The sequence below is a fragment of the Daphnia magna genome, linkage group LG3, assembly GCF_020631705.1.
Source record: "Daphnia magna isolate NIES linkage group LG3, ASM2063170v1.1, whole genome shotgun sequence".
Classification (NCBI taxonomy): domain Eukaryota; kingdom Metazoa; phylum Arthropoda; class Branchiopoda; order Diplostraca; family Daphniidae; genus Daphnia; species Daphnia magna.
Genome location: NC_059184.1, coordinates 3,640,065 through 3,667,330, shown reverse-complemented (window position 1 = coordinate 3,667,330; position 27,266 = coordinate 3,640,065). Strand labels below are relative to the sequence as shown.

The following is a 27,266-nucleotide window of genomic DNA, read 5'->3' as shown; positions in this document are numbered from 1 at the left end:
AGCATAGTTACCAATTCGATTAGCAGTACTTGTGTGTTATCTTGTAATAACTTCGTAATCATGTCATACATTCAAAATAAAATTGAAAAAAAGGAGGAGAAATCAACAATGATGTGGCCGTCACAGAACGAAAATAAAATCACTCAAGACGGCGCTGTCCTTGTTATGCATGTTTCCAACTTGTGTAGAGCAAGTGATGAAAAGTGATGATATTGGGGAAGGGCAGCAGAGGAATGGGAAGAGAAGTTCATTTTGAAGACATCACCAGTTAACTCAGATAAAGGATTCTGAAATCATTTGTTGCAAACTATGCATACAGAAACACCTTCCAACTCACATTTAAAGAACAGTACACCCTTTAACTTTCCAATTTGTCAACAGATTGATTTGATTACAACAGATGCATCGTTAAGAGTCGTACGAGCGTTCATTAATAATAATAATAAAAAATAAAAATAAAAGTTTTTCCATGCGTTTTTTTTTTTTTTCTTTTTAATTTTTGGCAAATAAAGGACATGGGGAAGAGAAACCGGGATATTTGGGCAGGGCTAAGACATGCGCAGTGATAACACACTTTGCCTTCCTCCTTTCTGTTGTGGAAACTAAAAGACACATCCTATTGATTCCAAACATTGAAAATGACATTTACATTCGGATTTTGCGTGCCACAATAGAAATGAAACGAAAAGTTTCTGGTAGGGGTGGCGGATGTAATTGATACCTTAAACAACGTCTGGTGGATCCAACCAATTTCGATCGTATTGCTCAGATACTTCAGATTTTGTTCAGAGATTGCGATGTTGATGAATACTGAAAACGCTCATAGGAAACCCTAAGAAGGAACTTGACTATGTGCGTGCGATCCACAACATGTCGGAAAACAAAAGGGCTGATAACTAAACCCCAAAAACGAAGACGGAGACGAGGGGAGGGATAACAGAAACATTAAAGATGTGTGTGTGTCTTTACCTATAGCTGTTATTAGCTACTACCTAGAAAAATTAAATCTTGTGATTGAAAAACTTCACAGATTTGTGATACTATCAAAACGACCCGTCTTAGTTTTTTGTTTGTCAATTACATCATCGTCGTCTTTATGACTCACGCTGCTGGAAGATGCCAAGTTTCCCTTTCACGGGAAATGAAGCTGCCAATCGACCAACACAACGCATGGTAGTCAACCTTAAATCCAAACAATTACTTACACATGGAAGAAATTCTAATGCGTATTAGAAGACTTGGGAAGTGAGGCCGGCCGTAGGCCCGGCGGGATTCACGACGCAAATTAGAGTGGTGGGTGGAGAAAAGTATAACCAGCAAATGGGAATCAATGAGCTGCACCGGCTAGAGGTTGTACAAATGGTCTAAGGGTGTCAACGTAATCGCCTACAGCCGGTCGCTTGAAACTTGTTCTAGGAAGTTTTGAATTGCTGACGGCATCCTTTTAAGCAAACGAGAAACTTCAGACTTTCAGAGGGTTAAGATTAAATAAATCTTTTTCTAACAAAAAAAAAAAAGGTCAAAATAAAAATCCCTATGTCAAACTATAGGCTGCTTCGTTTCTCATCCAAACAGGCGGAAGAAAAATAACAAACACTTCTTTAAACTTCCTTTGGCCCGCCAGCAGACTTCGCACAATAAAAAAAGACCTTGCTCCTATTCTTTTCTCCTTCCTTTTGAGCTGCCGATAAAATGTTAAAATATACGTTAGAAGGTTTTTAGAGGAGGAAAGAAAAGATCATTTGCGACGAAAGAAGAAAGAGAAATAATAGAGGATATGAAGGAGAGAGAGAGAGAGAAGTCGATTACATCTGTACATTAGTAAATCCAGGAGACGGGTATCCACTGCGCGCTGCTAGGCAACGTCTCCATGGTCTGCTCCAAAACTCTAATAGTCTCCTCAATGTCGTTGTTCACGATGGTCAGGTCAAAGTAGTGACCGTACGAAGTTTTCAAAAGTGCAGATTCTTTGATCAATCGCTCCAGGCTTCCGTCATACTGTAAACAAATATCAAACGTTTGAATGCAAGTAAAAATGTGACATGGGAGAAGCTATTTTACTTACGTCATTGATATTTTGAACGGAGGGTGCGGCTATAAACACGACAAACGGCGAGTACTCGGATGTGCGCAGCACTTTGAGAGCTTGAGGTTCAACGTCCAGGATAGCTACTTTACCATCGCCATGTATCCTTCGTATCGTTTCCAATTTTGTACCGTACATGGCGTCTTCGTGGGTTCCTTAAAAAAAAAAATACGCGGAAATGCACTAATGATCAACGTTTCCCGGATAAAATATCCAAAATCTTTCTACCGTATTCCAAGTATTCGTTTGCCGCTATATCGGCCATCATCTCGTCATGCGAAACGAAAAAGTAGTTCTTTCCATTTTCTTCCTCTTTCCTGGGCAATCTCGTCGTATCTTAATAAAAAATAAACCCCATTCACTTGACATTTGAGCTACATATCGTGATTACGCACAATAACACTCACGAGGTATCGGATAGGCGTAGTTATCAGGATGGTTGGCTATCATCGTGTTCTTGATATGACGTCTCCCTACACCATGCGCACCCAACAAAACAAGCGTTCGGCGATGATAGGCTGCAAGAAGACAGAGTATGTTATCGATTGACCCGGTGACATCTTTTACATCAAACCAGTCCAAAAAAACATGTGAAGTTTGATGCTTACATTGCAATTTGACGACTTCTTCGTATGTCACGACATCCATTTGATCGAAGACTGTATTGTGTTTGGCCATGTACTTGTCCTTGTACTGTTTCTTCTTCTTGGGGAAAAACGAGCAGTTGACTGCAATGAAAAATAATAAAAAACGGGGGAGGTCAACGTTTGATTCATCGCGACATACAACGCACACGTATCCGGCCCAATGCTCCATATGGTTCATCTTAGCAAAGAAACGAAAGTCACGCGGACGAGAAAAGGTAAACAAAATCAGATGGAAAGTTGCGTGTCTGTATCTGTACGACAGGCACGCAGAGGCTCTTACGGACAGAATGGAAAGAGGAGGTGCAATAGAACAAGAGAGACAGGCAAGTCCAGGAAATTGTGTTTGCAGTCGTGCCATGAGCGGCACTAGCCAGATTCGCATCCGGAATACGCACGACTGCATCACTGATTCGTCTACAAAAACTTGGGATAGGCTTAAAAGACTTAATTTACAATTAAAGTTCAAACGGCATAGGAGTAGCCTTGATGCCATTTCGTTGTTTTTCTTTCATCATTTTACTTTCACTTTTCGAAAGCAGAAACTTCTGAATCGCCGGCGACAACAAGTTCGGTCGCTGCTGCAAACTTTCCCTCTTACTTTTCATTCAAGTTATTTGTACGGTTAATACAAAAAAACTTTACCTTGTTCGCGTTTGCTCTTCTCCACCGTTGAACAGGCGATCCTCCATTCCTGTAATTCGGGAGAAGGGACGAGTCCCGCGGGTGCCAATTCACCGGCACCATCTTTCCGGGCCTGCCACCATCGGTTGTCATCCTTGCTAATAATCTACAAGTGTTCAACGAAACAAACGAAGCTTTCGTATCAAATGTCATACTTTGTAAACGGTAACTCAATAAAGCAAACGGGATGAACCGAAATGGGATTGTCTCAAATTTTCTGCGCAACTGAATAATTGATTTTATGCGTTACCTGAAGGATATCACCCGTTTTGAAAGCAATGCCAGCTTGAGCACAAGGGATAGTGTCGTCTCCCAGTGGGTCGTAATCGAATTGGGCTCGGACGTAGATCTGCGTTGTTTCGGATAACCGTAACCGGAATAAATAAAGAAAGAATGAAAACCGCGTTACAAAGGATGATGAAACACCGTCACACGGCTAGTTTATTGAACATTCCAAAGCTAACAATAGGGGAAAGGAAAAACTGAAAATGATTTTGAAATTTAGAAAAGAAAAAAAACTAAATAAATAAATTTAAAAAAAAAAAAGTTACTACTGGTGCAAACAGAAGATAATTGAAAAAGTATAATATGTGCTTGCTATATTTTTACTTGGGGTAAAAAATAAAACAACAAAGGGAGAGATACGTCAATAATAGCATGCAGTCAATCAAAATTTCTACATCAAACAGAAAGCGAGAAAGAAAAAAAAAAAAGATGGAAGATGCACGAGAACCAAATCCAGTATTAGTCCACCCACTGCATCTCCAACGGTTTCCTTTTTCTTCAACATCTCTCATTTATTTATTTTTGAGTACCAAAAATAGAGCGTGCATCAATTATAGGAGGCAGGAAATAGAAAGTGGAAAGTCGGCTCTGAAGTAATGACTCGTATTCTTTTCTCGTGTGCAAAAACGTGGAAATGACAGAAAGAGAGAGAGCATAGTGGTGGTGACAAAAGTAAACAAGAAGCGAATCAACCCAATACTTTTCGGCTTCAGAAAGGAGACAATCCGTCAAAAAAAGAAAAGAAAAAAAAAAAAAAAACCACGAAAAGAGAGTAGCAAGACGAGGAACGAAATAAAAGTTCAAGTTTTTACTTTTTCCCGGTAACAAATAAAATTACCAGAGAGGGACGAAAAGGAAATGAGAAAGACAGTCCCCATTCAACTAGACTTGTTAAGAAGTAGAGAAGACTGATCGATTATCATGAGACAGTACTTACAAGAACCGGCTGTGGATTAATCCTGAATAACTGTTGTTGGCAAGCGGGAAATGGAACGAGATGCGAAAGAGAGACAGAAAAAAAAAAGAGGTAGAAAGATCGTAACAACACGCACACACTCAGACTAAGACCGGCCGAAAACGAAACATCAATATAGATCCCCGTCCAGCTATTTTGTATACAACAAATATTTTCCCAAATATCTAGACAGACAGGCCAATTAAACCAAGTAGTTCTCTATTTCTTCTTCCGTTTTTACGCTTAATTTCCTTTTATTTCCTATCGATTGCCGGAAGTAAAAGTGAAAGGAAACGGAAAACAAGAAAAATGAACATCACCAAGAGAGTGGATTGAAATCTTTCGAATTGGAAGTTGGCCACGCTTAATTGCATTTCAGCAAAAAGATGAAACAGCCAATTGCAGCAGCTTCTATTTCTTTTCCACTTTCCTATGTTCTAAGGCACTCTATTCACAATCATATACTCGAATATCACATGGATATGGTTCTCGTTCTTCGTTTCATTTTTCAACTTTGAATATTCACAACGAGAGAGAGAGCTGCGTTGAAAATACCTACTCCCATTGACTGTGGCTCATTTCGAAGAGTGGCCAACGGAAGTAGATATGGATAACGATTGGTGAAAGTAGGGTAAAGCACCACCATGAAGGAGGAAAAAGGAAGGAAGAAAAAAACATGTCTCTTAAAGCCGGCCGCCGTTCAGTCGACGGAAGCGGCAGAACTGGAGGATAAGGAACGAATGTGTTTGAGGAAAGGATAGAGATCAGAAGGACGAGCGTAAGTATGGATGAATCGAGATGGATGTTGTCGTACCTCACAAGGCGGCGGGGCGCTCCGGTATGACGGCACAATCTTGAAGGTGACCGATCCGCGGGCTTCTCGCTGCAGGAAACATAGGAGAGAGAAGGGAATCCTGAAATCAATACTCTCTCTCTCTCTCTCTCTCTTTCTAGCCTTCTACCCACCTCCCCGCTTCTATTTTGCTTCATCCCAGCTCACTCCGTTTTCTAAACTCATTTTTTTTTCCTACTTCTCTTCCGCCCAATCCCCCATCGTTAAGTTTCACACGTTTTTTCCCTCCCTTTTCTTATTTATCCCCAACGCTATTCCCCCTTCTTTCATCCAACGTACTGACGTCATAATTTTATTTAAAATTTCGCTCTTACGTGATGTGCATATACTTCCGTTTTTTCTATGCGCCCATCGAAACACATCCGCCCACCTCATTTTCCGCTTTCCGATTCACAGAGAAATTGGCAAAAGTTGGGGAACACACACAAAAGCTGAACAGAGTTACCACAGGCGGGCAAGCTGTACTAGTATAACTGGGTCTCGTAATAGTAGCGCTCACTAGGATAGGCGACGGTTAGGGAAGGAGAAAAAAAAAACTTGCAATACGCTCGAAAAACTCTTTACACCGCCATGCCCTTCTTTTACTTTTTGCGCTCATTTCCTCCGACTTTTCAACAAAAGACGACATCTAACAAGCCCTGGGGCAGAAAGTGAATTTCAAATCAAAATAAGGCTGCGAAAAGGGAAAACAAAACAAGGCAGAAGCTGGCGGTAATTTTATTGGATTCTTAATTTTCTTCCATTTCTGGATGGAAGAGCGAAAAAACTACATCAGTCCTTATTGTTTCCGCCTCGAGGTAAAGCAATTTTATCTTTTAAACGGACCACTATTTTTGATCGTTAATCGACAGGAACGCATTGATCTTGAAGCCTTTAGCTTTTTTTTTTTCTTTTTCTTCCCCCTTTCCCGAAATTCATGTTGGTCTCGCCTGACTGGAGAAGGCACGCGTGCGCCATACACGTCGACCCCAATCTCTCTCGTGACAGCTGATACCCGAAAACTAACCGGATTTTATTCCCCTCTTTAACGGCTATTGCTTTTGCCAACGTTTCTTCTTTCCACGGCATTTTACCTAATTCATTTGAAGCCTCATCTGTTCCATTTTCTTGCCCTACGCATCCGCCTACGCCAGACATCAATACGCACGCCCATGCAAAATGTTTCATCCTACCATTTCCTCAAGCGCCGGATTTGAAACTGTACAGAGACTCTGTCTCTTCTGCTCTCCTCCCGCTGATCATTGATAATCTCTTCTCGTTATCTGATGTTCCACTACTCGCTACTGCAAACGGCCCTGGAAAAACATTTTTTCGGAGCTCGGACAACGTCCCAACAAGAAGTATGTGATGTCACTATTTCGAAAGCATCAGCCCACAGACGTGGGCTGAACAGCTGACGCCCTACAAAGTACTGTTCGTATTCTACTTGTTATGATTACTAGCACCGCCACTAGGACTAGTCTACAACGCGCGCTAAACTAACGGCCTTCGTATTCCGGATGAGAACGCAATTACAACCATCAGCTGCAACTGGCAACATTTCCCCCTCCCCCCCCCTCCGCTATAAAATAAATCCATCGGCAGTGCATCCTAAAAATGACTACTCGGTCATTGCCACTTGGGCTTTTTTACTAACCCGTACAAATTGATACACAGATTTCAGACATGGAAAGCCTACATGTATAGGGACAGATAACGGTAAACTCGTAATTCACCCGATTCCGAATTAAACCTGATTAACTACTGCCCACAGGTTCCCTAGTGACCCTCTCATGCACAGCATTTAATGAATCGTTTACAAATTACCGGAGCCGAGATGATACCCTACCACGAACATTTTCACTCTTAAATATTTGTTTCATCATTATCGTCTTACTACCTAGTCGAAAATTCTCCCCCTCAAGTAAACTATTAACAAATGGATGAGTACCAGTATTTTCTGAAGAGCATCGACGCTTTTGTTGGCCACCGGCATGCTGTTTATCTCACGAATCTCGTCGCCAACGTGCAGCGTCGCCTGTCGGTGAATCATGCCTCCGTGCATGATGCGCGCCACAATACAACGTCCATCTTCCGTAACCTTTAGCGTAATGCCCTAGAGAAAGAGAATACCATTCAGTGCGAATGCCGGGAGAGAAAAAAAACAAAACGAAAAAACACAGCTTTTCTATCCATCGATCGGCGTCGATGTTAACAACGATATAAGAGGCCAAGTGATGACCGACGTGCACAACAAGAAGCGCGTACGCAGTTATCGATCCACAGCGGGGTGTTTAAATAAATATATATGGCAAAGCAGACGCGGCACGGGCGCAGCATCTCATTGTGTTGCAGTTTTCCTTTCGCTTCTCAGCACCACCTCCCCTTAAACTAAAACACGTACCATTGGCTCATCTGTATTCTTCTGGAACTGGACCAAGCGGACCCGAGTGACGTGTTCCAAAGGTTGAACATCTCCATTTGCAGTTCCTCCAGTCACGCCGCCCAGACTGCTGTCTGGTCTGGCTAGTCCGTCGAGGGCATGGCTGCCGTACAAGCCACCCATCGATGTGGATCCAGCAATGGATGAATGACTGAGGTAAACTGGTGGCAATAGAGGCGGTGGTGTCACTCGAGCTCCTTCCGAATCTTCGCCATAGAATTCGTAGCCAATGACGTCGTGCGCTTGCAGCAAGGCCTACAAACATAAAAACAAAATTGATATTGTAGCTTAATAAAAAAATTAAAAAATGGGCGATTTGTATAGCCCGATAACAAGCCATGGCAGTGATGATGACATGCCGACTTTCTGGATACGGCCAACTTTCTTCTCCACCTACTTCTCCTAACAAGTCCCCCTCGTTTGTCAACAGCCATAAAGTCAAAGGATGGTGCACAGTTGCAGTGTATATGAAGTGGAAGTCGAACTCTCATAAAACACTAAGGAAAGGACGTGCTCGGCTTCACGAGCCAAAATACGAGAAGAAATATGGCAATACATACGACAAAAACCAAATGACGCCAACGGTACAGGGAATCGTCAAAATGCGATTATGAAAAGTTGGCAATTGTGGGAATGACTTTGATTACACACAGCGAACGGAAGAGAATAATAATAATAATAATAAAAATCTAAAAAAAAGAAAGGAAGAACACTCTATTACAACTTCACCATTCCAACTTTTACTCTCACTAGACTTGGATTGGTTACCCCATTCTCTGCTTGCAACAGTCGCCCACAGAGCCTCTTTCCTTTACACGCTGCCCTTTTTTATGTGTACACAGTGAGAAAAAGAGCTTTCAGCATGTGAATCATTCTAACTGGAACCGTGGACGAAAAGGTATTACTTTTCTTTCTTTTTTTTTTCGTGTTGCTCCGGTGACGTTATAAAAACAGAGTTTCCTTCCGGCAATCATTATGTATACATATCGTTTCAAAAGTGTTGCCTCGGTGGGCGTTATTGCCCGCGACTCTAGATTGATCCTTTGCTTCATCGGCAAGTTTCTCAATACCATTCACCAGGGATGATGGAGCGTCCGTTTTAGGAGCTCTGGTAACCTATTGATTTGTTTGCAACGTTGCCCGTTTCCTTTTTGCTGACAAATAATTGTCAAAAATTGGTGGAAGGCCACCAATTATCAAGATCGAAACAAGCTCTCCAGGAGAAGGCGGATTGCGAGGCGAAGAAAACAAGGGAACATGGATGGCTGGTTGCAAAGACAAGCCAAGGGTACGCGTCAAAGAGTCAGCGAGGACGTTAAGATGGACCGCAACACACAGGATTGTCACATATAACCCTCAAGCGATCATAATGAAGGACCAACAACGAAAAAAAAAGAAAAAGAGGGGGATCAGGGGAAAGAAGAAAATTGGCGAAAGAGACAAGAATCTTTCGGGCCAGCTGTTATCTGTCTATTTCATTCCAGCATCCAGTCAATAATAATGACGAATCTCTTCTTTAGCTTCCCCCGATCAGACTTGAAGGGGTTTTGACTGGCGGTTAGCGAGGCGTGCACATTACTATAGTAACGATGTCCGCAGTGAAGGGAGAAAAAAAGGAATCCATATCTTCATCACGAGCCAAATGTTTTCCACTTGGCTTAAAGATTTACAATTTACTCGGAAAAAGAAATCCCGTCCTTATGGTTGGATCTGTTTTCTAAAACTTTAGTTTCCACAACTCAGTTACATTTTCTATGCATTTTAAAAAGGAAGAAAACAACAACAACAACAAAAAAAAACAAAGCCACACTAATCTCACAATCATATCAACTTCCCCGGCAACAACTCCTTACGTTCAGACCGGCGGACAACATTCACTGTCGGGGAGGCTCTCAAAAGCCTTAAACAACAAGATGCACTGGCGTGTGCACACACAATATCAGTAGTTGTTACTCTGTCCATCCGCCGTTTTTTTCCGTTGGTGTCTACGCCAAAAGTGAATAGGAACGAAATGAAAAGAGAGGAGGCAAAACGAAAGAGAGGGGGATTTCCATTTTCTGCCTTTCATTCTTTAGCCAAAGGACCCTGCGCTTTTGGACGAGATGTATCGATCGCGTCGCACAATACCTCACTACACGATGCCATCGTGCTTATCCCGCTAGACATCTATTTGACCATCTATTCTGATGTAAGACACGGCCGCCTTTTGCCTGTCCACGACCAAAGGTTTTCAGCATTTTATTTTACCTTATGTAACAAGAATCAAATGTGGTGAAACTCCCAAGTGGTAACTTTCCCACTTTTAGCGATCACCCCATTATCTGCCGTCTATAACCTTCTTTCCCTCCGTTTCATCCTACGGATTCCCTTTCTTTTAAAATCCTGTTTGCAAGTGAGAAGAGGTTTTGTCAGGGGAGTAGTATGGCGGTGACCACCCTGGAACATTTGGCTCGTTCGACTATTCCCTGCGTGACAATTTGGCTTTTATGTAAGCGTCAGGCTGTCGTTATTACGTATTGCAAATGGGAAGTGACCAGACAGCACACACAAAAAGCCAAGTAAGAAGAGGCTCAAGAGTGCTCTACTCTATAGGAGGACCAATCATGGCGGGCAACGATGATGGAACACGAATTCTTATCCTCTGGTAGGAGTCAGACATAAGGGGAAAACGAAAAAAGAAAAACAAAAAGAGACAACTGAAGCGTTACTCGAAAAAACTAAGAAAACGTGTCGGTCAGATGATTGGATGCAGGACAACGATCAGAGACTGCTCGAGAAGCAGAAACGGAAATAGAATAGGAAATGAAACGCCCCAAAGTCCAGGGAGGGCAGGAACCGGAAGAATGGAACTTCAAAGGTATACAGACAAGAATCAAACGACTAGCTCGTTTGAGAGTTTAATCAACAAAAATAGCGCCCCACTCTTTGTCAGCAATTTTCTGTCTTTCTAGTCTAGTTGATTAGAAAAATTCAGCCGCTTCTTTTAATACAACGAATGCAATTTTACAGCCCTAGGAAAGAGGAAAAGAAACCCTCTAAAAATAACGAAAGTCGAGACGAGACATGGTGGCGGACAAAAACAAATCATCTTCATCCTAGCGTGTTTCTTCTTTTTTTCTTTTTCGTTTCTCCTCTACCCGCCTGTCACCGTTACTAGATATGAAACATTTGGACCATAGCGCCCTAACACATGCACACACAGCGTGTCCACTTTCGGCGCTGAATTCCGTCCGCGTCACGGGATTTGTCGCATACTTTTCTTTTTTACACTTCCAGTCAACCATTTTTATTTTTTATTCCACAAAATACACACGTTTCTTTCAAAAGGCAATTACTTTTTTTTTCTCTTTTGCTTTCCTAGCTCTTTCTTCTTTAAAGCCCTTGTATTTGATGTTGACAAGGCAACGCCAACGCAAATCCCTCTTCTACTAGAAGCTAAACGTTAAGTTGGGGGAGTTTTGTTTGAATTGGAAGCTTGTCTCCTGTTTCTTTCTTTCTTTTTACTCGAATGGACTTTAGTTTTGGCATCTTCCCAAATCAAGGGTGCAAACTAAACCCAACGTAATTGTTACACCTAGATGCACATGTGACGATGATAACCACACAAATCCTTCTCTATCCTCCCCTTCCCCCTTTGTAATGGACCTACCATCACAAATCGAGACAAAAAAAAAAATTGCGGCTAGTTTCACGACATGCATACAAAACACGTAATCAGAGTTAAAGTAGGCATTTCGTGCACTTTCCATTGGATTTTTTTTTTACCCTTTTATTTTACTTTTCCTAATTTTTTTCTTTTTTTGAGCCTAGTTCTCATGTTCATAATTCTCATCATTACCGAGGAAAAATAAATGGCCCCGAGGACAATAATTAAGGAGAAAAAACATGGAAAAATATTCACGATATCTATGGCCTCATCAGACACAACTAGAAATGAAAGGCTGCACCGAGCAAGGTACAGTATTCTGCTGATGCCAGGGTCGACAACGCACGGACATTGTTTAATAAGAAGAAATTGTCTGGGATTCACCGATAAAAAAGCAGCTCGTTCTTTGGATTGACTCTCTCAGATTAACTCTATATGCAAGGCAATCAGCGCTAGATATCAACGCTGCATTCCAAATACACTCCAACCTCGTAAAAGTACACACTCAACATGCGGGGTTTAATGATAGCGGCATGCGAAGACGGTCGACTAGATGAAGCGATCTTGACGAGAATCGATTTTTTTGCCGCCTTTTTATCGCTATGAAGACAAAAAAATAATAATACTGACGCCGTATTGAGCTAGACACAGACAAAGAAGGGAAGAAGCAAGAAACGCAGTCGGGATCTAATCGAATCCGACCAGTGGGCGGAGAAAAGAAAGAGAATTTTCTATAAAACAATGACACGCAAAAAGGCAAAAGCACTAAGATGAGAGAGAAATTCCACACAAAATTTAAAACAGACGGGTGGAAATGAATCTGTTTTTTTCCCTCTTCTCACGGCGAGCGAAACTGCAAGGTCACCTACTAGAGGCGCTTTTACTAAATCAAAAGACACACTAAGTGTGAAGAACGCAAGTGTCACATGTCAAGGGTTTTTCAATGTACGCATCAATTCATATTTATGTTTTGCTTTCTCATTTAGTTGCCCAAACGCAGGAGACGGTTCACCCTATATCGATCAATAAAGAGAAAAGATGGAGATGGCAAGAGTGGTTCACAAGGCAATGTAAGCTCGACAACTTGGTGTGAGAGCTGTGAGAGAGTAGTGATCCACACTCCATAGTAACTATCTAGATGTTCGAGTCTCTCGCTAGAACATGAACCCACAACAAAAAGAAAAAAGAAAAATGCGCACTGGTTGAACTCGTAGAATAGAATACACGCAACCCAGTATTCCATGCATAACGCATACAACCGTTATAAACTCGGATTAATGGTGACAGGACCCTATTCCGGCAGCTAACGTCCCCCCCTGAACTCGATGCAACGCGCGCGCACAAACACACACAGAAACAAAACAAAAACGGAGATTTCAAAATTTTTGATCAATTGACTACTTTTACGGGTTTCACGACGCAGGAAAAAGTCTGATGTGCGCCACGTCAATAAACGAATTTTCGCTACGTCAAAATTTGTTTTTCTTGTTTAACTGAATTGTGGAAGGTCCATAACAAAGTCAACAGTTAAATTATAGATCCTATGAATAAGGGCAACTGTCCAAACAAAACACTTGCAAGATAGGAATCCTCAAACAAGCACATTTCAACTACCTGTGAGCAATATCAGTTTTTCTTCCGCTGTGGATAATCGTAACAATCTGACACTCACAACTTGCCCGTACCTCCTCGTCACCCTCGGTCTCTCCGGTAAATGAAAAAGATACCCTTCGCCCTTGTCTCTACTCCAAACCAAAATGAATACCGTATTTCGGTCTTAAAGCCGCCCACACACACTTCCTCAATCTTCTTTAGTTTGCGCTATGAAAATGCTTCGATGGCATCGTTTGCTAATGATAAGGAGATACCGGCCTATGTTGTCTTTTTCCTTGTGGCGCTTATGTCACCGGAAACCTTGTTGGCATTGTAATTAAGGACCCCCCTAAAGGAACACGAGAAACGGGCGTGTAAAACTTTCGAAGGCATTTCTAAGTTTCAGGCGGATTACTGAAAAAGCAAGTTCACAACAAGGATCAAAGCCATCTATTTTAGTTTTCTTCAACAAGCTTACTATACCCACAGCTTGATAGAGGTCTTCATCTTCGATGAATATTAATCATAATTTTCAAGCTTACGGACCTCATTTAGTATTTTCTAGCTCACACGTTGGCCTCGACTCCTCTGTTCCACTTGCTCTGCCTTCCAATTCCACACTCGTCTCCAGAGGGATGTAACAGAAGACAAACGTCATTCATCACAAATAGGAGGCGGTAGATCGGTGGCAGTTTCCTAATGAAATAAAAGCCAGGAGAAATGGCCTGGGAAAACCCTCAAGGCGGTAACATGGAACTCGAGAAGCAATGATCATAATGAAATGCTATCCCTAAGATTGGGTGGAGACGTCCAAGGGCTCAAGCAGACGGACAAAAACATTTTTTTTTTTCCCATTTTTTTCTTGCTTACTGGTTGTGTGTTCCGTCGATGAAGGGAACGACTAATGGGCCGTGGTGGCCGCGGGTTGAATTCTTGGCTCAAGTGAAGCGGATGGTGTCCACCGTGTGGCAAGCTACGAAGGGGAGCCGGCGGCGGAAAGTACGATTGATAACTAGGGCCGGGAACACCATGCTCATCCAGCCAGTAGCGAAACGGACTATGCACTGGGCAGCCCGTGTGAGGTCCGACATGTTCGGAATAGTTGCCCGGATAATAATCAGGTGGGGATTCGGCACGGCGCTGAGGACGTGGCTGATAGTACTGCTGCTGACGATGCTGACTTTGATGCTGAAGAATATGATGCTGCTGCGTTGGTTGCTGTTGGTGATGAGGATGCGTGGCAAATGGCTGATGCGGGTGCACGTGTATTTCTCGCGGAAGCGAATGATGGAGATGGAATTGTTGTTGCTGTTGCTGTTGGTGATGGTGATTGTGGGGATGCTGCTGCTGCTGCTGCGGCGGAGGTGCCGCCGGCTGGCCGTAATAATGCGGATGCTGCTGGTGCTGACGCTGATGAACTGCTGGCCATAATCCTCGCCCTTGCATCGTGGCCGCACGACCAGTTCGCCGTCAGACCGGAACGAATGCGACCGTGGTAATCGAACAAATCGACGACCGCCGCCGATTGGCTAGATCGTGGATTGGCTACGACGTAGCAAAACGATAAAAATACTACGCTGTCTCGGGCGATCCGGCCAAGTGATCGATGGGGACTGACTACGGCAAAAGAGGAAGGACAAGGAGGAGGAGAGGGAGCACGAGTTACTCCTATCGGGGCACAGTTTTCAAGCCAGGGATTTCGCACGAGCTGCATACTACACGAGAGAGCCGGGCAATAGTCGAACACTATCCATCTTGACTAGACAAGTTGACTTTGTCAAAATGAAAAAAAACGAGCTCTTTTCAAACGGCACACGATACGCAAATAGGCTATCAATAAATAATCAACACAATTTCGTGTTTAACGAGATGCTGAAATTTCGCACTTTTATCACGGTCGACTTTGTGCGTCGTTGGACTTGACTATATGCGAGTGCCAACCGACAAACTAGTTATCCCACGAGGTCGGCCAAGAGTAGCAGAAGTTAAACAAAATAAAAAATAAACACGGGCAATGGCCAGGCAAACGAAAAAAAAAATAATACACTTGAGAAAAAGGCGAGGGTTTGCCGGCAGCTCCGCATGAAGCGCTAGCCGAGCTCACTCTGCCGAACCTGAATGTAAGACGGCTACGATAGTACCGACACACGCGGCTTGCGGAGGCGAATGAGGAGGACAGAGACGGGAAGTGAGTAGGAAGAGGAGAAGAGGGGAAAAGGGGTTAAAAGATCCAGCCATCCAAACTGGCGGCGCCTGCGTCCGGATCCACCAGAAAAAAAAAGGAGGAGTAAACCCAAAAGATAGACGAATCTCGAACGCAAAAAAATAATAATAATAAAAATAAAAATGCGGAGAATAAATGAAAAAAACGCGGATCCAGGGAGAAGAAAAAAATATATATATATGAAAAACTTCGAAAGGCGATTTTCTCTTGTTCCCCGCCACCGCCATGCAAGTGGGTGGCGGTGCGGACACGGACCTAAGATTTTGTGCACTAGTTGTTTTCGGATTATCCATCCGGGCGAGCAAAACAACGTAGGATAAAAGGGTTCTTCGTAGTAGCGTCCAGCACTCCAGCAGTACAAGCAGCAACAACAACAAACAATAAAAAAAAAAAAACGAGTGCCCAGTCTTGTGCATCGCTGCCCATTTCATTATTTCCGTTCTCTCGAATTCAACAGAGCACAAATTCTTAATGCGTTGCCTATGTACTGCAGGCGACGACAAAACATGTCCACAAGAAAAAGAAGAAAAAAACGGAGGTCGCCTAGCATCCGAAAAGAAATAGGATGAAATCTTCACTGATGAAAACAACCTCTGGGAATCGACGACGATCGGACCTCCCAACAAAGTCTATTCGCAATAGGTTAACGTAACCCATACACTCAAAGGAGGACCGGCTAATCTAGTCGAGTGCTCTTACGTCCCATTGGAGACACGAAGACGGACGAAAGGATAAGGGATTTTCAACACCCTTACATAAAAGTTAATATTAAGTCGGTTGGAACTCACCTTAAGGAATGGGTTGGATAGCACGTCACGAAGTTCACGGACATCTGGTGTCTCCCGTACGGATCGCGGCAATTCCCGTAAGACATCAGTGGCATGACGGTATCGTTTCACGGCGTCTGACGTCGCTAATCGATGTGACGGCAACACCCGACAGCTGATTTTATCGTACAACTGTGGAACCCAAAATAATACCATGTTAGAATCATTGAGATTTCTATCAATGTCAACACTCCGATTGAAAAGCTAGACAACCAAAAATAGTGTCGATAGTACCATTGAAGGGAGAAAAATTCGTTTCATAGGGTCGACGCTTACCGGAAATGAAATTCAACAACGAAAATAGGAAGATTGGCTAGGTATGATAGAAAAGAGAAAAAGAGAAACAGTTGAGTTGGGAAACCCAGGAGAGAGCTGAAAGCTCTTTGAGCCCGAAAAGAAGGTCCCGAAAGAACATCTTTCCTTCTGCTACCACGAAGGAAAGAATAACGAGAAAAGTTATGGATGTAGACACACAGAGCGAGACGAAGTAGGCCAAAGAGAAACAATGAATCGATACTAGAAATGCCCTATAAGATAGAAAACAAATACGGGACAGGCAAAAAAAAAAAAAGGGTTGCGTATGCTGCTTTTAATATACTCTTCCATTTCGTACCGTCAACAGTAAATGCAGTCTGGAACTACTGAGCACTTGGCGCATGCTTTCAACATCTCTTTGGATCCACGGCGTGTCCTGAAGGAACTGGATCTCGTCAATACTATCGAGTACGGCATTGACAGCGTCTAAAGGGATGAGGCAAAATTAAAATTAAGTATTGAACACTAGCCGTCACGTGTCAAATGGTTTTATCAATAAACAAAACAGCCTTAAGCTTCGCAATAGACCAACGGAGAAAGACCTGATAAGTACTAGGTTTATCAATTTTCTGGCAAAGGTTTACATTGAAAAGAACCCATCAGCTTTACGTTTGGACACTGTAATTTACATTTCACATAAAACTACGGCGATTTGAATGCGGCTTCTCTCAGTCTGCAGGCACCCAGCAAGTATTGCCAATCAAAGAAATTCAATCGGGGCAAGATCCTCCTTCTGTAATCAAAGAACGGAGGCTCATCCGTCGGGAAAATCCTTTTTTTTTTGGTTCTATTAGCTGGATCCTCTCTAGAGGAGTACATTAACCGCAACTCAGAAACCACAAATGGACCTGGAGACACCAAAACATAGAAAGCCGACTATTCCATTGACTTCCGCCGCTAGAAATAAAGGCGACTCAATTTGTTAAGGCAGACTTTTTACGACCGATAAATTTAGCCTTTCATGGGATTACGGCATCATCCAAGCCTAGCAACAATAGGCCTGTACATCTTATTGGTAGCGATATATGGACGAGAATTCCATTTTAGAAAGTAAAAAGACATCAGTTCTGAAATGTCGACAGAGAAGTAATTCTAAATAATGATAGTTTCACGACATTTTGTTCCAAACTTTTAGTATTTAAAGCTTTTTTTCACGCTTTGTCAAGCGATGTCTGACTAGCCAATTCCTACCCCAATGTTATGTCTGTTTCAAATCCTCGCGTAATTCTCTCCAGGACGCAAGCATTAATTTAAAAAAAAAAATTACAATAAATTGTTAACGTGCAACTTACGATTTGATATCGATTCATCTTCGTCAATGTCAGAAAAGGCGTCGCAGTTTGGATCTAGGGAAGGATGTCCCCATTTGATAGAATTAGCTGTGGCCACGATCAAACTCTTGAGCTTCCTACGAGCGTTGAATATGCGCATCTCCTCCACAGTAAGATGAAGGTGGTCTCTAGAGGCGCACTTGTCTCGATTCTGAATACAAATCAAGCAGTCAAGTTTGGGTTTTTTTTTTCTTCTTCCATGAGTGGTGCCTATATAACATGCGAGAAAAGTTCAAAATTCACCTTGAGCCACCGGTGTTCTAAAGCTTCGTGAACCGATAGACGATCGTTTTGGTCGACGCACAAAAGCTGTTGCAGTAAATCCTTAGCATGGTCACTAATGGCTCCCCAGACCGGAGCATCGAACTGCAAAATTAGCCAGAGAAATGCACACAATTTTAAAAGGATCAAAACTTGAAGACCTTGAAACAAATTTACGACATCCACTTACGTGCAGTTCCCCGCTGCAGATGGTGTATCTAAGGGATTCGCCTGTGCCCAAAAAAGGCTGTGTTCCGGATAAAAGAATATGGAGCAGCACTCCCGCACTCCATACATCTGAGGCTTTGCCGTGCGGTCGATTTAAAGCCATTTCTGGGCTAATATAAAAGCTATCGCCTAATCGACCTAAGAAGGAACAATACGTAAACTCCAATGTACCGATGGAAAAGCAAACCAACGTTGCAAAACCTGATGTCGCAACATCTTCGTCAGTAATGCGCTTTGCGCATCCAAAACCCGCCAGTTTTACGGGTGCCGAATTTTCTTTATTTGCTAGCAGAATGTTATGAGGCCGTAAATCTCGGTGGATAATGTCGTGATCATGGCAGTAACGGAGTGCCTCAAGCACCTGACGAAAATAATGGCTACATAGCCATCGCAAAAAAAAAAAATTACTTTTTTTCAAGGTCCCTTGAACGCGATGAACTTTTCTTCACATACCTTGCTACAGCTTCACTATAAACAAATCCAGACGTGGCACGTTTAACGATTTCTATACACAAGTCAGCTCCCTCCATTCTACGCAGAATAAACCGCACTTATAAGTTAGTACAACTATAGAAATGGAAGGATGAAACTTACAGTTCATACACCATATACACCATTCCTTCAGAGCTGTAGGTTTCTAGTAACTCTACTATATGAGGATGTTTAAGCATGTGGCATATGGTGGCCTCAAGTTTAAGATCTAGAATTCATTTAATGACATAACAGAAAAAAGATGAAACTGAATAGCAAAAGCACATACTGTCAAGGGTAAGTGACGGAATGGCAGTAAATTTGGCTGCATCAACAATTTTTACAGCAAAGTGCTGTGCAGTTAACCGGTGGGTGCAACGTCTAATGGTACTGCATGATCCCCTGAAATTAAGCACACTTGACATTACATGTGAAAAAGGGATTTTTGAGAAAAAAGTACCTCCAGATAACTTCTTGCAACTCGTAAGCTTCATCAAACAAAATGTCATCTTCAGTCATTTTGAAGCTTGTAGAAAACTGCACAAAAATAAGAAAGAACAGTTTGTAAGAGACGAACACAAACCTCTGTTGTTCTTATTCTGTGGGTGCATTAACTTAGTCAACCAACCATTTCCTGATCAAATCAGGCTCATTTCCAGCCTAAGAAGGAAATGGCAAGTAAACACACTACCCCACAACTCCACCCATGATGAACATAAAATTCTAAAAGAATTTGGTTACAGGTTTACTAAACATTCCCCTCCCCTTCAATTGTCGTAATAATATTTCCCAACCAGCATGCTGTTTCCTGTGACTGGTGCCAAAAAACGCCCATCCCCTTCTCCCGGTTCGAATGTATGATTTGAAACGAACACGATCGTATTGCAATAAATAAAGGATAGGTACTCACACCAACAAATTGGTCCAAATAAAGAACAAAACGTCACCAAACAAACCCTACTAATAAATGTACAATAAGTCGTTAGACCATTCTCGGACGACGCCTTGCGTTGTCCATTACACACATAGTCGAGAGCAAAGCAGACATGACTACAGACTTCGATCTTCCTTCCATCCCGGGCTATACTACAGCGACACGGGTGTCCCTTCACGGAACTATGTCTATGACTATATTTTTTCGTGAATTAGCGTATTTAAAAAATTTTGTTTAGTCCAAAGAATGCGTGGAAGTTGAATTATGCACCTTCCAAGTTTACACTTGATAGAGCAGGTTTACTTTCGATAAAATTACATTAAAACAATAATTTCCCTCTTCTTTTTTCCCGTGAAATTAAAGGGAAAGGGAAGACAAGCAAAGCGAGTCCTCTCATTTTGCGCCGACTTAAGCTGATGGTCAGAACAAGCTTCGTACCCTACACCAAACTCCTTACCTTGTGTATTGAAAAACAGCTTTTGAGAGCTTTTGTTGTAAACGAATTGGCGGTTTATTACGATTAACCCCACTAAGCGTGTCAATAACGACTTGTCATAACAAGTGCCACTTTTTGTTAAGGTTACTTCAAAATGCTTACTCGCGGTAAGGTCCACAATATTTCGGACGGAGCAAACTACCAAGACTGTGAAGACAAAGAGGATGATAAAGAAGAATTGAACGACGACAATTCTTCTGAAAAAAATTCTTACTCTAGCAAGGATAGGCCAAGTGAACGCAGAGAATCATTTCGTTCCAGTTCTGCTCATCGAGTGAAACGCACCCCTTCTGCAGATTGTGCAAACCGAACACCCATTTTGGTTAGCAAATCCTTGTAATTACAACACAGAAGTCACCAAATTGTATGTTAATTGGTTTTGTTCTCATTATAGAAAAATCAACATTCTTCAAGATCATCTTCTAGAAGAGGCTGTTTTATAACAGATGTGTCTTCAGAGGATACTCCTTTGTCAAAACGTCAAATGTTAAATGCAGAAACCAAAAAAAAACGATTGATTCTGGTCAATACAGTGGAAGCCTTGCAAGAAGCAGAAGCAGAAGCCAAACTTAACAGTACAGAAGAAAGCCATGATGAAGATATAAATATTGGAGGTCAAAGAAAATACTCTGTTGGAGAAAGTGAAGCAGAAAAACAAGATGATGGTCATGATGGTGTACGCAGGAGCCAGAGAGCAAAGAGACAAATCTATGCCAATTACAATGACAGTTGGATTTTTACGGAAAGAACTGTCAAGGTAAAATCTAATTAATTACCTGGTAGGAAATCAATAACCAAACATGACTGTTGATTCCTTTAGGGGTACCCTGCAATCAAGGAAGAGGACAACACCAAAGAAGGAAACAGACGGAGGTCGAAGCGCCGTAATCTTGTTGAAAAACCTGAAGAGGACGAGGAAGGAGATGATGACATTGAAGATGAAGAGAATGAAAGTAGAGATGCTCGACAAATAAATATGGGACGTGGAAAATCTATGAATACATCACGTAACAAAGGAAAGAAGAAAAGTAATGCATCACGTTACGCAACGTCCGACAACCAGGTAAAGCACTATCTTACTACTTTCCTGCAAGATTTATTCTAAAGATTGCCGTTTATCGTAGGACATGTATACAGAAATCAAGAATAGGCGCCTTCGGTCTTCTGGAACGTCGTCTAGGCCTAATTATTCTGGTTACAGCTCAACGGTTATAAACGCCAAGAAAACCCCGGCCAGGATCAAACGGCATCGTCGTCCACAATATGCTTCCTCTGATGGTATGATTTTTTCTTTTTCATAAAAAAAAAATACATATAAGTTTCATGAATCTTAACATCTGGTTTAGAATCTGAAACAAAAACCGAGACTGAAAGCCCAAGTGAAGACGAACAGGAAGAACCTCCCAAAGGGAAACGTAGGGAAGAAATGTCAGATCACAGCCGAGATCCGGATAATGAAGAAGCTGACGTACCCGTTCCCGCTGTAGATGGTGAAAGAGTTAAAGGGAAATATACTTTACGCAAGATTCAACCCATTGATAGATATTGTCCAGGTATTAGAAAGTATATTTAGTCGTTGATTCCTCATCCAATATTTTCGCGTTGTATTTCGATAGTAAATCAGAAGTCACGAAACGGATCGCCCTCAAGGTCGCATTCAACTCGCCACACCTTACGCATGGCGTGCAGTCCCGCTCATCGGGCTCAGAGGAAGCGTCGCCAAAAAGCGCAGAACGACAGTACTACCAGCGACAGCAGCAGTAGCGATGAGGAACGCTTCGAACGGAGGAAAAACAAAAGCATGTCAAAAGCCAGAAATAGGTTTGGATTAATTTTCGTTTCAATGTTACAATCATAAAAGTCCTAAAATCATATGATGCATAGATGCCTACCGATGAATTTCTCACCAGACGATTTAATGACTGGCGTAGTTAAAGATCGTATGAAAATCGGGTCGAGTTTAGCTGATGTAGATCCAATGAAGGTCGATCGAGAAGTGACTTTTGAACAAGTTGGTGGGTTAGAAACCTACGTACGCAGCCTGAAAGAGATGGTCCTTTTCCCTCTGCTCTACCCTGAAGTTTTCGAGAAATACTCCATCCAGCCCCCGAGAGGTGTCCTCTTTTATGGACCTCCCGGTTAGTAAAATTGAATAGGGTTCTGAGTCACTTAATTCCAAGCTTATAAAATTCATATAGGGACTGGTAAAACGCTGGTAGCGCGTTGTTTAGCCAACGAGTGCAGCCAAAATGATAGAAGGGTAGCATTCTTTATGAGAAAAGGTGCCGACTGCCTCAGCAAATGGGTTGGTGAGAGTGAACGCCAGTTGCGTCTGCTCTTTGATCAGGTAAATTTAAAGTTCCCTTCTCACGAACGTCTAAATGAAAAATTATTCTGGTTTCTTAACAGGCTTATCAAATGCGTCCCTCCATAATTTTCTTCGATGAAATCGACGGTCTCGCACCTGTTCGCTCTACCCGCCAAGATCAAATTCATTCGAGCATTGTATCTACCCTTTTGGCTCTAATGGACGGCCTCGACTCCCGCGGAGAAGTTATTATTATCGGCGCTACAAATAGGTTGGATGCCATCGATCCTGCGCTTCGAAGACCTGGAAGGTAGCTATTGTTTTCTATCGATGTTTTTCGAGATCACTTTAATCAGCCATTCATTGGATATAGGTTCGACCGCGAGTTTCATTTTCCTTTACCTTCTCTACCCGCTAGAAAGGAAATTCTAGACATCCACCTAAAGACATGGACTCCGGCTCCAGCTCCTAGTCTCGTACAGTACTTATCACAGAGAACTGTCGGATATTGCGGAGCCGATCTCAAAGTACGTGGTGTTAATTTTTTTTTTTTGCCATTCTTACTCCATTACTTAAACGATTACTTGAATTTGTTGTAGTCCCTGTGTGCCGAAGCAGCGCTATTGGCACTTCGTCGACGCTATCCCCAAGTTTACAATTCTAGAGACAAACTGCTGTTAGATTTGTCGCAAATCAACGTAGAGCGTAGAGATTTCGAACAGGCAGTGCAAAGATTAGTGCCCGCCTCTCAGCGCAGTGCAACAGCATCGGGTAAGCCACTCTCATCAGTTATGTCTCCGTTGCTGGACAATCTTCTTCAACAGCTCATCAAGACAACCCAGCTGTTGTTCCCCGAAGGAATAGCCACTCTCAAGCTGAAAGGTGCAGTTTTTTGCAGTTTGTTTCTTACGGTGAGTCGCCAAATTTCATCCATCTCCCATTTCAACAGGCCCGTTGAGCGGAATCAAGAAGCAAACGAGTAACCAGATTTTTCCGCGATTACTTATTCTTGGCGATTGTTGTTCCCACATCACGTCCGCCTTGCTTCACTACATGGAACGTTTACCTGTGCATAGGCTCGATTTGTCGACTCTTCATGGATTGTCTGCCCGTTCCCCTGAAGAGGCTTGTGTTCAACTATTTCAAGAGGCCCGACGGAATGTTCCCGCTATTATTTATTTACCCCTTGTACGATTCCAGTTTTTTTTTTGTAATTTAACATCCGCAGTTACTTTAATTATTTTGTTACATTTACAGGTTAGTCGCTGGTGGTTAGCTGTAGGCGAAACAGTCCGAGCCACATTTTTAACTCAGCTCAGCGAGTTAGATCCTGAATTGCCCATTTTTCTTCTTGTAACCAATGATACGGAAATAGATGGTTTACCCGAGGATCTGAGCGAACTCTTCCACGAAGAAGATGAAGAAATCTTTAACACGAAACCATTTACCGTGGAAGAGCGAAAGAAATTCTTCCGTCCTTTGATTCTGCAGAAATGTTTGAAACCTCCCTTGAAGAAGAAAACTCCCAAATCGAAATTAGAAGTATTGCCTTTAGCCCCGGCTCCTCCACCGCGACAGTTGAACGAAAAGGAGAAGGAACAATTGGAGCGGAAAGAGGAAGCAACTCTGCGTGAATTGCGCATCTTCCTCCGCGAAATCTTGGCGAAGATGGCCCGCAACAAACTCTTTTACATGTTTACCCGTCCTGTTGACATCAACGAAGTCCCAGATTATTTACAAGTCATACAAAAACCCATGGATCTTGAAACTATGATGACCAAGATTGACCAACATGCTTACGAGTCGGCTAAGGATTTCTTGACCGACATTGAACAGATTTGTGCCAACGCTTTAGAATACAATCCCGACAAAAACCCCGAAGGTAACAAAACAAACCTGACCTTTCTCCTCTTGTTTTAAACTTTCAATTTCTCCTCCATTTCCGTAGACAAAATGATCCGGCACCGTGCGTGCACTCTGCGAGACACAGCATATGCTTTAATTAAGGCTGAGATGGACACTGATTTTGAAGAGCAGTGCCAAGAAATTTCCAGGATCCGTAAAATCCGCAAAAATAAAATAGCGCCAATCGCCGCTCCGTTGCCGTTACCCGAACCGGTCATGCCGAACATTACGTCGTCACTTGACAACAAGGTATGATGTCATAGTTGAATAATTGGTCTTCCTTTCTCGTTAAATTTATTGAGCTTGTTTCTTATTGTAGGGCAATGGGGAAGCTTCCAAATTGGAAATTAAAGTTGCTAAGGCTAAAAATAAGAAAAGTTGTTGGTCTCACGGGATCATTAAAAGTGCGGCAAAGAAACGGAAAGCGGAGGTCGAAAACGAAAGTCTGCTTAGTAACGATTCCTTGATCGGTGTTCCGGAAAAGATACAGGAAAATGGCGTTGATGGCGACGTCCAAGAAGCGTCTGACTGTGATGGCCCGCCGGATTTGGTCGAGGATGCCACACAGAATGATTCACAAGCCAGTGACGCCTTCGATAGCCAACCCGAAATAGAATCTGAGGCCGTGGTGCCTCCAGCAACAGTTTCGAAGAAGTCGGTAATCATCAACGTCGATGATCTTGAATCCTTGCTAGACGCGATAGCCACCAAAACGGAAAACTGGAACTTGGAGAAACTGTTGCGACTGTATTCGAAGCTGTCAAAATTAATTGATCGGTACATGAAACTCTGGGATCGAAAGCCACTGATTGAGGTAAAATACGAGTTTAAATGGTCGTATGTTACTTTTATCAAGTTGCCAATATCAATTTGCAGGAAATGAAACAATTGCTGAGCACCTGTAGATGAAGCTACAACCAGCAGAGATAGTCACGTTACGCGGGCGGATGAAATGAAATGGCGTCCCTAAAAATTTTTACTTATCTTTTGACCTCAGGGAATTTCTGGGGCTGAGTTGAGTCGTATCGCCCGGATGCCAAAGGCAAATTTTGGTAGTCGTCGTCCCGTCGCCAAACATTACTATGAAATTTTATTATAATTCTCCCTCATGGCCTTCGATTTTCGCAAGATTTTTTTTTTTTTTTTCAAAAATAACAACTGGCTTTTTCATTTCATTCATGGTGCGTATGGCGTTTCCAATACAGCAAACCAAATGGTTTACTTTTTAAATTTGCTACCTTAATTGTTGTAACGACATCACCCATTGACCTCAGGGAATTTCTGGGGCTGAGTTGAGTCGTATCGCCCGGATGCCAAAGGCAAATTTTGGTAGTCGTCGTCCCGTCGCCAAACATTACTATGAAATTTTATTATAATTCTCCCTCATGGCCTTCGATTTTCGCAAGATTTTTTTTTTTTTTTTTCAAAAATAACAACTGGCTTTTTCATTTCATTCATGGTGCGTATGGCGTTTCCAATACAGCAAACCAAATGGTTTACTTTTTAAATTTGCTACCTTAATTGTTGTAACGACAGTTAACGGCCTTTGGTATTTATAGCCATTGTCGTTTGAAGGTCAGGAGACGTTTTTCTCGTATCTTTTGTGTGTGATTTTCCCAGTGTTATCTTTCGGAGAAAGTGAACGTTTTAACCCATTGGTTTCGTCCCTTTAACGTATCGATACACTGCTTTAAATAGACCTGTCATCTTGGGCATAGAGCTCAGTACGTTTTTCGTCAAGCTATCGGATAGTTCCGAGACTTTCAACAATTCAAAATAGAAAACATAGCTTTTAAAAAAATGCCAGTCTTTCCATCAAAATCGACAGCCATCTCAGATCTAGTGCTAGCATGTTCGTGCGTCTGGTCGCTCTACTCGATCTACGGGGGTATGCCCAGCATCGGATTGAAACCTCGCGATGGCGGCATGGCTTCCAATAACTTGGCCAGCGTTTGGTTTGCCCTAACTCTGGCCGCATCACTGTTAGGCGCCTTTCGTTTCCGTAAGCTATTTTGCAGTTTGTTGTTTACATGTTGCCAAAAAGAAAATACCTATTGATCCGTCCACTGTATCAAATATAGTGAAAAGGCAGTTCTTTGATCGTTTGGCGCCCATTCACGACCTGTTGTCCTGGTTGGTCCTAGTCATCGGGCTTCCTTGCTTGGCTTCTCAATTTTACATGAACGCCGGCCTACCAGTTTTGGGAAACTTGCACCTGCTGCTCATGTTACCACCTATTCTCTCTTGGCTCGGCAAAGATCAGTAAGTGCCTCTCTCGCCCGTCTCGTTTTGTTCAGTTTTTTCTTTCCTATTTTTGTTTTATTTATTAGTTTGCTGGGTACTTTCATTTCCAGAGCGGAGACGAATAAAGTGACGGGTTACCTGGCGTTAGCCTCCATGTTCTCCATGACCGGATGCGCCGTCTACAGCCGAAATTACTATCAGCTATTGGCTTGCCTTTTAATGTTCTCTTCGTCACGAGCCTTTGACATCACGGAGAAAAGGAGACTCGGCCTACCACCTGTTGATTGGCTCCACTACGGATTGGCCGCTTCCAATTTCTTGTTAGTCGCCGGACTCTGTCATACCGATCTGCCCGGAATGGACAAACTGAGACACTGGACAGGAAATGCCATGTCATCCATGTTTTCTTAAACTCGTCTCTTTAACGTTCTTTTCACGCGTGTTTCTTTTTTGTTTTGTTTTTTTGTCATTTTAAATTCTGAAAAAGTTTATCCGGCTGGTAACTCTGGTAATAGTCGAGGAATCTAATAAAATCAAGCATAAATCATTTCCAC

At 42.4% G+C, this 27,266-nt stretch overlaps 3 protein-coding genes across 7 annotated transcripts; 2 read left to right on the top strand and 1 right to left on the bottom strand.

The window, feature by feature from the left end:
• Positions 1–29: 29 nt before the first annotated feature.
• Positions 30–19,898, bottom strand: LOC116918872 (peripheral plasma membrane protein CASK). 4 transcript variants are annotated; one of them, XM_032924662.2, is made up of 22 exons: positions 19,454–19,472; positions 19,286–19,362; positions 19,115–19,227; positions 18,949–19,054; positions 18,808–18,885; positions 18,556–18,731; positions 18,317–18,492; positions 18,109–18,231; positions 17,827–18,016; positions 16,833–16,960; positions 16,181–16,351; positions 7,891–8,184; positions 7,438–7,602; positions 5,469–5,537; positions 4,637–4,666; positions 3,665–3,763; positions 3,376–3,520; positions 2,695–2,814; positions 2,494–2,604; positions 2,315–2,422; positions 2,066–2,241; positions 30–1,998 (listed from the first exon to the last, which is right to left on the bottom strand). In XM_032924662.2, the coding sequence occupies exons 1-22, from the start codon at positions 19,454–19,456 to the stop codon at positions 1,819–1,821; spliced, it is 2,838 nt and encodes a 945-aa protein (XP_032780553.2). In that variant the 5' UTR covers positions 19,457–19,472; the 3' UTR covers positions 30–1,818. The 4 variants fall into 4 exon arrangements, with proteins under 4 accessions (XP_032780553.2, XP_045027242.1, XP_045027241.1 ...); XM_045171307.1 differs by lacking the exon at positions 19,454–19,472 and adding an exon at positions 19,736–19,898 and having other exon boundaries at positions 18,317–18,731; XM_045171306.1 differs by having other exon boundaries at positions 18,317–18,731.
• Positions 19,899–20,179: 281 nt separating this feature from the next.
• Positions 20,180–25,609, top strand: LOC116918871 (ATPase family AAA domain-containing protein 2). The gene is made up of 16 exons (XM_045171305.1): positions 20,180–20,577; positions 20,650–21,012; positions 21,076–21,318; positions 21,380–21,533; positions 21,602–21,808; positions 21,872–22,076; positions 22,140–22,393; positions 22,454–22,602; positions 22,665–22,873; positions 22,937–23,090; positions 23,163–23,445; positions 23,513–23,751; positions 23,821–24,445; positions 24,512–24,717; positions 24,788–25,282; positions 25,345–25,609. Exons 1-16 carry the CDS (start codon positions 20,350–20,352, stop codon positions 25,375–25,377), a joined length of 4,047 nt encoding a protein of 1,348 aa, XP_045027240.1. The 5' UTR covers positions 20,180–20,349; the 3' UTR covers positions 25,378–25,609.
• A 133-nt stretch (positions 25,610–25,742) lies between these two features.
• On the top strand, positions 25,743–27,261 carry LOC116918874. Of its 2 annotated transcripts, none has more exons than XM_032924668.2 (3): positions 25,743–26,470; positions 26,550–26,730; positions 26,823–27,261. In XM_032924668.2, the coding sequence occupies exons 1-3, from the start codon at positions 26,269–26,271 to the stop codon at positions 27,121–27,123; spliced, it is 684 nt and encodes a 227-aa protein (XP_032780559.2). In that variant the 5' UTR covers positions 25,743–26,268; the 3' UTR covers positions 27,124–27,261. The 2 variants fall into 2 exon arrangements, with proteins under 2 accessions (XP_032780559.2, XP_032780558.2); XM_032924667.2 differs by having other exon boundaries at positions 26,799–27,261.
• The last annotated feature ends 5 nt before the right edge of the window (positions 27,262–27,266 follow it).